General features: G+C 36.8%; 1 protein-coding gene and 2 long non-coding RNA genes across 3 annotated transcripts in view; 2 read left to right on the top strand and 1 right to left on the bottom strand.

The window, feature by feature from the left end:
• LOC149450791 (uncharacterized) overlaps positions 1 to 10000 on the top strand; it is a 167224-nt gene that overhangs the window by 10293 nt on the left and 146931 nt on the right. The gene's annotated exons all lie outside the window — the stretch shown is intronic.
• LOC149450796 (uncharacterized) lies at positions 534 to 6265 on the bottom strand. The gene is made up of 2 exons (XR_016315215.1): positions 5666 to 6265; positions 534 to 809 (listed from the first exon to the last, which is right to left on the bottom strand). It is a non-coding gene; the product is annotated as an uncharacterized LOC149450796 (long non-coding RNA).
• On the top strand, positions 1268 to 5517 carry HOXC9 (homeobox C9). The gene is made up of 2 exons (XM_089691425.1): positions 1268 to 1937; positions 4758 to 5517. Exons 1-2 carry the CDS (start codon positions 1397 to 1399, stop codon positions 5000 to 5002), a joined length of 786 nt encoding a protein of 261 aa, XP_089547551.1. The 5' UTR covers positions 1268 to 1396; the 3' UTR covers positions 5003 to 5517.

Below are 10000 nucleotides of genomic sequence, written 5' to 3'. Positions count from 1 at the left end.
GCCTACTGTGTGCTGAGAAGATGTATCAAATGGCTAAAGCTGCATAGAACAGGGCATAGCATATAGCATCCCTCGATAAAGGATCTCTATTAGAGCATGATCTAGAATCCTTCATTATTTACTGCAGCTCTGAATTACCAGTGCAACAGTAAAAATGAGATTTATCAGCCATAAATGGACCCCTAATGTCCATCATTTGGAAAAATAAAACCAGGGATTTCCAATGTAAAGGAAAGCACTCCATAGCTGCCCACTTGTGTGTATTTGCTGCCCTTGCCGGGGTTCCTCAGCTCAGTGTAGAGGAATTCCTATACACAATGAAGAGGGCTATTTATTGACAGGACCGGTGGCACTGGAAGTAGTTCCAGGACATAATTCTTATGAAAATCTTTGCACTTTGTCTTCTTTCCCCCCAGAAAATGAATGGGAGAACTTGCTATAAGTTTTGTGTTCTTTTTTTCTTTTTTTTTTTTACAGTTGAAATCCAACCTTACAGTTTTTTTTAATGAACGACACGTTTATGAACAATCGAATGAGCCTCGTAAATTTTTTATTGAAGGACATAAAAACATCCAAGGCTCACCAGACGAATAGAGACATCCACTGAAAGATGGGAGTAGCTTAACAGTTTTTATTCTGTTTAACTGTGTCTTGTGTGAGTTGCCTTTCCCCCTTCTTCAACTCAGGAGGCTTCCACTTGCTTGATTTTCAATGCCTGCTGGTTGGTGAAGAATGATACCAACTGATACATTGCATTTTATAAGACACCCCAGCACAGAAGGCAGCCTGTTAAAAGAAATAAGACAGCACTGTAAAAAAAAAAGAAAGAAAAAGAAGTGAGAGGGATACAATGAGTCTAATTCAGTCTAAATAGCAGGAAGCAGTAAGTGATTATAAACGAAATGCAGAAATCATAATGTATTTCTAATGAAAAGCTATGTCTTGGACTGTACTATATATCCATGCTAGGATTCTGGCAGCATTACAGAGAAGAGACAGAGATGGATTGCGTCAAGAAATAGTCCCCTTCCGTCATTCTCACGTTCCTTCCATTGACATGCTTTACCCAAGTTTCTCCCCAATCCCAGGAAAAGTGCAGCTAGGCATGAGTCCTTAATGAGCTCCAGCAGGTCCACTCCTTGATTTTTTTTTTCCACATTATTTTTATGAAAAGCAGACCGTCCAGTATTAAGGAATAGAGGCAATGGGACCTGCGCATTGATCTACACTGTATTTTTTTTTTTTTTTGTAAATACAATCACGTGGGAGGCGAGAGCCAATGGCAAGCATGAGAGGCTGAAAAAATAATTACCTGCCCTGATTGTTCTATGAGCAGATAAAAAGTACACATACAGTTCATACAATAATCTTATGAATGTAAAAGAAGGGGGAAACAATGTCTGCGTCTGGTCCCATCAGCAACTATTATGTGGACTCTCTGATCAGCCATGAGACTGAAGACCTCTTGGCTTCTAGGTTCCCTACCACTGGGGCTCACCCAGCAGCTGCACGACCGACAGGATTAGTGCCGGACTGTGGAGATTTTCCTTCGTGCAGTTTTGCCCCGAAGCCTGCAGTTTTTACCACGTCGTGGGGTCCTGTGCACTCCCAGTCTTCAGTGGTCTACCATCCTTACAGCCACCACCAGCCACACTTGGGCACAGACGCCAGGTATATGCGCACTTGGCTGGAGCCCATCTCAGGGACCGTGTCCTTCCCAGGCTTTGCAGCAAGCAGCAGGCACTACGGACTCAAGCCTGACGCCTTCCCCAGCAGGAGGGAGTGTGGCCCCAACGATGGCCGCAGCTATCCGGATTACATGTATGGATCCCCCGGCGATCTCAGAGACAGGCCACCTCTACACACCATTCCTTCCCCGGAATCTGAGGCCATCCTTTCCAGCAAACACAAAGAAGACAAGTCTGAATTGGACCCCAGTAAGTTAAAGAGCCATTCTTGTTTACAACCGGACAGGGGGGGGGGGGAGGAGGAGGAATTATAGCATGTACTAGAGTCCTCCATAAAATGAAATTACCTCCTTAGCAGGGCCCTGCCCTAAAAAACACAGCCTGCAGGAAGACCTGGCTGAATGGGAGAATAAAAGATCTAGGAAGGGATCTAGCATGGGTGCACTGCCTAGGAGTCATTCCTTTCCCATGTGCAATGGGACACCCAGCCTGAGATCAGGGACACATTTCACACGTACATATAGATCCCCGGTAATAGCTCTGGATGGGGACAGCAGCAATGCAGCTAAATCCAGTCCCTGGGACCGATGCAGTTCCAGCCAGGGAGGGAACACCTAACCCTAATGCATCAACCTGCCTTGTCAGCAAAAAAAACAAAAAAAACAACACACATCCTTATTATTTTACATGCATGTGCAAAAGGCTGGACTCCAGTTTCTTAAAAGCAAGATCCCAGCAGATTGAATTCAAAGGGCAACAAAAAATGTGCTTGCAGGCACTGGAGCTGCGTGGGACAATTGGGCATTTGAACAAACCCATAGTAGCTGTGGTTTTATGGCTGTGACCAGAGGAGATCAGGTTCACACAGAAAACTTCCTTGTGTCATCCTAAAGCTGGACATACATTATACAATATTCTTGTTGACTTTCTGTGTCATCCTAAAGCTGGACATACATTATACAATATTCTTGTTGACTTTCTGTGTCATCCTACAGCTGGACATACATTATACAATATTCTTGTTGACTTTCCTTGTGTCATCCTAAAGCTGGACATACATTATACAATATTCTTGTTGACTTTCCTTGTGTCATCCTAAAGCTGGACATACATTATACAATATTCTTGTTGACTTTCCTTGTGTCATCCTAAAACTGGACATACATTATACAATATTATTGTTGACTTTCCTTGTGTCATCCTAAAACTGGACATACATTATACAATTTTTCTTGTTCACTTTAATTTTGTCATCCTAAAACTGGACATACATTATACAATTTTTCTTGTTCACTTTCCTTGTGTCATCCTAAAACTGGACATACATTATACAATTTTTCTTGTTCACTTTCCTTGTGTCATCCTAAAACTGGACATACATTATACAATTTTTCTTGTTCACTTTAATTTTGTCATCTTAAAGTTGGACATACATTATTAAATTTTCTTGTTCACTTTCCTTGTGTCATCCTAAAACTGGACAAACATTATACAATTTTTCTTGTTCACTTTCCTTGTGTCATCCTAAAGCTGGACATACATTATACAATTTTTCTTGTTCACTTTCCTTGTGTCATCCTAAAGCTGGACATACATTATACAATTTTTCTTGTTCACTTTCCTTGTGTCATCCTAAAGGTGGCCATACATTATTCAGGTTTCTTGTTCACATTCCTCGTGTCACCTTAAAACTGGCCACACATTATACAATTTTCTCATTCACTTTAATTTTTTTTCATCCTAAAGCTGGCCATACATTATACAATTTTCTTGTTCACTTTAATTTTGTCATCCTAAAGCTGTACATACATTATACAATTTTCTAGTTCAATTTCTTTTAGGTTTACCTTCCAACTATGTAATGCAAGGGCCTGCCTGAATGCATACAAACTGAAAGTGTTTAGGTCTGACCTCATATTATATGCTTGTGGTAAATCTAAAGGAAAATTGTACAAGAAAATTGTATAATGTATGGTCAGCCTTAAAGTTAAACCTACCTGGTCCCATAGTTAGGCTGGCCACACATTATACAATTTTTCTTGTACAGTTTTCCTTTAGATTTACCAAAACCATATAATATGGTTTCAATTTGTGTGTAATAAGACAGGCCCTTGCAGTATATAGTTGAAGGTAAAATTGAAGAAGAAAATTGTATAATGTATGGCCAGTTTTAGGTTTATTAGACCCCCCCCCCCCTTACCATTGATCTATCATCAATGTGCCGATAACACAGCCCATTCACTCCACCAGACACCTGGCAGTCACACATTTTATTAGCAATGTTATAAACTCTGCTATAAACCTTCAGATTATACAGGCACAATACATGATATATAATTATATTAGGCAGTATACATACACACATGCGTGTACCCTTGCTGATAGATTTATTGCTGTATTAAAATCATTTTCAGTTTTAAAATATTTCAACAACTTAACAAGACATTTAAGAGATCTGCTAAAGTAGGGAGTAAAAAAAAATACACTTAAGATACCCCAGAAATCACATAGCTAGTATTATGTGTGGTATATTTATATCCACGGATGCTAGAATTATATTTTGTTTATAAATTAGGTGGATTAAAGATGTACACTTAATAAAGGCACATTTTTTAATCAGCTCATCAAACAGTAGATAAATACAATATAATTAAAAAAAAATAATGGAAAGAATGAAGAGCTATAATTATTTATTTTAAGGTTGATTGGGTTAAAAGTCTTTAGAGGAAACAGGACTTGCTCCAGACTTTTATGGCCTTGAGAGAACACACAGTGTATTTTTATTATAGCTGGCTTACAATGGCTTCTGCTACTCATGTGCTAAATACCTTTAAGTGCCCACATCAATTTTAGCCACGAGAAACGTCTGCACACACAAGAAAAGTCTTCTACTTACACATTCATTAAATAAATCAGTCCCCTGCAAGATCGGTGTTTGTAAAATGAAGGGATTAAAAGATGTTACATGATTTCTTCATCAAACAGCCCTAGTTAAGAGAAACATTCAAATGTTAAGGACATTAATGGACTTCCTGGTATTTAAACATTAACTTTCCTTTTTCTTTCCAGATAACCCAGTGGCAAATTGGATTCATGCTCGCTCCACGAGGAAGAAAAGGTGTCCTTATACAAAGTACCAGACTTTGGAACTAGAAAAGGAGTTTTTATTTAATATGTACCTAACCAGGGACCGGCGTTATGAAGTCGCCAGGGTTCTGAATCTTACTGAACGCCAGGTTAAAATTTGGTTTCAAAACAGAAGGATGAAAATGAAGAAAATGAACAAGGAAAAAACCGACAAAGAGCAGCCCTAGACTCTTCCTTAACACATCCTCTTATCAATAACCTCGTTATAACAGATATGTGAAGAAAACATTTTGCTTTCCCGTGGGTTCAAGCATTATCTAATAATAAAAAAATAGACTTCTATTGACTATGAATGTGGACATCGGTGTTTAGATTAGATAATAAACACACACGCATTGTAAAAGCACATGCTTTTATAAAATGCAGATTTAAAAAAAATGTTTCTCTTCTCTGTCTATAAAGGAAAAAAAAATAACAAAAAACAAGAAAGTACTTGAATATTTTTTTTAGTATTTTATTTTGTAACTTATACTTATCCAGTGTTAATTTTTATTTGAAGAAGTTTGTGAGTGCATATTTTGTATAATTCAAATCGGAATCTACCAGTATGTTTTGTTATAGTATTGAAAGTCTCTTGGATGTATATATTTATGTATTTTATTCTTGTCACAAAGAAATGTTCAGTATTGTTCTGTTATGCCTGTAGAGCAGCTCTATGTAAATATAGAAGAGTGCACTATAATGCCTTTGTGTGTTTTGTGGCTATATAAAAACCAAGTACAAAAGGGAGAACAGTTCTATGGGCCAAGACCGGTAATAGCGCATAGAAAAGAAGTGCAATTTCATCTATATTAAAAACATTTCATTAATTTGTGATCAGTAGTACTTACCATTAGACAGGGTCTTCCACAGAGCTCGGATTCCTCTGAAAATTTCATTAGTCTGTTCATTCCTGCTATTTAATAGATATTTTGTATATTTTTTAATTTTGTAGTGAGTGTATTACAGCAGAAAGCATGTGAGGAAAAATGCCTTCCATACCCAGGAATGGCGCTAAATGCAGCCCTGAAAACATGATTTTAGAATAAAGCTGTATTTGTTTCATTTGCATCTGACTCCCAAGTTAGAATACATGACATGATTATTTATGGTCTCAGTCAAGAGAAATGTCAGGTTTGGACAATAATAGAGGGCCGCATTCCTAATTTAAGCTGCTTCCTGCTAGGGCTGCCTTGAGACTCCAGATCATTCCTTTTTTTATGGTAGGGTATCTCATACATACATTTTATTACTTTAGTGGTGGATCTAAAATCTACTCTTGCGACTTATTTGACTTTAGAAAAAGCGACTTGAAAAAGATCTACCTTTTTATAGCATGTTTAAAGATCTCTGGAGGCTTTATTGATGTGTGAAAAGCTACTGGAGTAATATAGTTAAATATTTTATAGGTAGGAGGCAGCTTGGAGCAAATGCACAAGTAGGCCAGCTCCAGAATCCTCCTAATGGCGGACTGGGAGGACTGTACAAGCAGCACCAGCAGTGTTTGACCAGAAAACCTCACATGACCATTTTAGCCATGGTTGGCAACAGGAATATTCATTCCGTGTGTACAGATTCACTTATGATGCGTAAATAATAATAATAACAACAACAATATTAATAATAATAACATGAGAAACTATGAAAAAAATATATTTATAAAATATTCCAATTTATTATACTCTATGATGTCATACTGAGCTCCTTTATTAAACCTTAAGCCATAAAAGAGGATTTTAAAAATACGTTTCTTGTTTGTTTTTTTAAGTGAGAGAATAACATGGAAGAATGTTAAAGCTAGCTGTAGAATGTTGCAATCCTTAGAGAGTTCTCAGCCTTCCATTCTTGAATTGGTTGTCCAAGATCAAGAAGGGCCCCCGATCCGCATTATTATCATTCAAATATATCTCATGCCAAGGACAGATTTAGTGATCTTAGCAACCTTAGGATGCCTAGCCGCTTCAACAAGCCAGCTCTCCTGCTTCTCTCAGTGGACTCCTTAGAATATGAATACATCCATTGACATATAGTTGGGTTATTTGTGTGGTGGGGAGAAATTATTTGCTGAAAAAAAAGTTGCTGTTTTAATTTAATACCAAAAAAATATGCATCATATTGCAAAAGGCGTATACATAAACAAAACTGGTACAGACTTCCCACATCTGCAAGGTTTGCCTGAAAGATGTGATCTAAGATGTCATTGTCACTTTGACAATTGATCAATCAGTTTAATGTCCCATGATGGGAAGTTTGTCTTTCAAAAGGAGAAAGACGAGAATAAAGGAAGAGATAGAGAGGGACAAAGGCAGAGAGATCAAGTACATCTTTGCATGTTACATTTTACACAGTGTTTTTTTTTTTTTTTGCTGTACATTTGGGTAGGATTGCTACAATTCCAGGTCTCTTTAGTGGTTTGTGGCACATATGTCGTCTTTCCGGATGGTGTCATATAATCCAGGCTTTTGTGAGCGAGATAAAAAGGACAGGATGGTGCTGGTTTTAGGGCAGGCACTAGGTATACTTCCGCAGAGAAAGCCAGGCTTTACAACCTATGTCTCACTGCTGTTTGTGTTGAATGGAGGTGAACAAAACAAGAGCCCAGAGCTGGCTAGACGTCTGGCATTAATTGTTTTATGGTTTAAATAAGGAGCATACTCTGCTCTTTGAAACTGGATTATTGGAATGTTTTGTCTACCAGCAACAAACAGTCCACTTCAGTGAAATGAAAAATGTTTTAAACTGATAAACTCCAAAAAACACAGTGAAAGTAGCAAAGAGAGGTGTGCAACACTTATCTGTCCAAAATAAAATCCTTTCAACAAGCACGGTGAGGACTGCGTTACTCCATTCTTCTGTTCATACTTTTTCTCGTTTTACTATAGGTAAAAGTACATGTCCTATTAAATTTGTGATGGGCCTACTCTTTTTGTTGAATATTCTCTTGAGTATCACGATAGATAGATAGATAGATAGATAGATAGATAGATAGATAGATAGATAGATAGATAGATAGATAAAGGGCTGTACTATACTTCATCATATTTCACTCATTCTACTAGATATACACATACATATCCTTCTAAATTAGTGATTGGTCTACTTTATCTACTGAACCTTTTCTTGAGTATGAAAACAGCAACATTCAAATGAATGTGAAAAGAGAGAGATAGATAGATAGATAGATAGATAGATAGATAGATAGATAGATAGATAGATAGATAGTTTTGCGAGTACTTACACACATACCAAATATGCAGAGAAACTAGAATGTGAAAACTCATCTTATGTTTTTAGTCCCTAACAGTGATTCAGAATTTCTATGAAGCATATTCAATCATAATAAATACACTTATATGCTTAAAACACACACATGCTACAATGTGCTATTAGAAGAATGTGGTCTGCTGTATATTTATAGCAATTTTTAAAATATTCTACAAATGAACAATCCAAACAAAAAAGATATGGATTTATATTTCTAGAGCTATCAAGAGTCTTATGACTCCTTTCAATATAGCACACACACACACACACACACACACACACACACACACACACACACACACACACACACACACACACACACACACACACACACACACACACACACACACACACACACACACACACACACACACACACACACACGCTATCTATCTATCTATCTATCTGTTTTTTTCCTCTCTTGTTAACCCTCTTTTCTTATCTCTCTTTCTTTTAATATCTATCTATTTATCTATCTATCTTTCTCTCTCTCTCTCTCTCTCCCTCTCTAACTGTCTCTCTCTCTCTCTCTCTCTCTCTCTCTCTCTCTCTCTCACACACACACACACACACACACACACACACACACGCTACAATGTGCTATTAGAGGAAGCATGTAGTCTGTTGTATATTTATAGCAATGTTTTAAATATTCTACAAATGAACAATTAAAACAAAAAAAAGATATGGATTTATATTTCTAGAGCTATCAAGAGTCTTAAGACTCCTTTCAATAATATACACACGTACACACACACATGCTATAATGTGCTATTAGAGGAAGCATGTGGTCTGTTGTATATTTATAGCAATGGTTTCAATATTCTACAAATGAACAATCAAAACAAAAAAAGATATGGATTTATATTTCTAGAACTATCAAGAGTCTCATGACTCCTTTCAATATTATACACACATGCGCGCACACACACAAGCGTGCACACACATAAACACACACATGCTACAATGTGCAATTACAGGGAACATGTGGTCTGATGTATATTTATAGCTATGATTTAATTATTCTACAAAAGAACAATCAAAACAAAAGATATGGATTTATATTTCTTGAGTTATCAAGAGTCTTGTGACTCCTTTCAATATTATACACATGCACACAGCCACACATTCGTGTATTTTTATACTATTATATAGGTATCTTTTTGCACTTTGTTCTACATATAATTACACTATATAAAAACTTGTGTTCAGTATACTATAACAATATTTTACATTTCTTATGTAAATTGTAGTCAATACTACAGACACTACTGTGGTATTACATACCACATATGTAATACACAAATGCACACACATATACACATTGGGGGTTATTTACTAAAACTGAAGAGTGCAAAATATGGCGAAGTTCTGCACAGAAACCAATCAAATTCCAGGTTTTATTGCCAACGCTTAACTGAACTAGCTGCAGTTAGAAGCTGATTGGCTACCATGCACAGCTGCACCATTCTCCAGTTTTAGTAATCAACCCCACATTGGGGTTGATTTACCTGAACAGATAGAGGTTGACTAACTGAAGTTACTAAAGGAGTTGAAAATGTCCACACAATAAATTCCTGTTCAGATGAAATAAATAAGCACAAATTTATTTATGGTTGGATACTTTAAGTGAATATTTAAGATGAGATCATTTAAGTGACCATTTAGGGAACAATGTGTTGTGTGAACATTCACATCTTCCTTAGCAAATCATCCTCATATTTCTCACTAGTCTAGTGAATAAAAGTGAACTTTTTCACTTTCTTCATCCAATCATGTGCAAGCAAACCCTGTGTTTTTTTTCTTTGCCCATGGTTGGATATTTTAAGTGAAGGTGACTTTATTCACCAAGCAAAGTAAATACCCTCTACTCCTTTAGTAAATTAGCTCCAGTACATACAGTGATGTATAATGAACTAAAT

Source organism: Staurois parvus, unplaced genomic scaffold (assembly GCF_062004578.1).
Source record: "Staurois parvus isolate SC_StPar_1 unplaced genomic scaffold, SC_StPar_1.0 ptg000562l, whole genome shotgun sequence".
NCBI classification, from domain to species: domain Eukaryota; kingdom Metazoa; phylum Chordata; class Amphibia; order Anura; family Ranidae; genus Staurois; species Staurois parvus.
This window is presented reverse-complemented; position numbering and strand designations above follow the sequence as displayed.

Coding starts and splice junctions, on each gene's coding strand:
- HOXC9 (XM_089691425.1), top strand. CDS start 1,397: ATGTCTGCGTCTGGTCCCATCAGCAACTATTATGTGGACTCTCTGATC. Junction 1,938..4,757: donor CAAGTCTGAATTGGACCCCA/GTAAGTTAAAGA, acceptor TTTTCTTTCCAG/ATAACCCAGTGGCAAATTGG.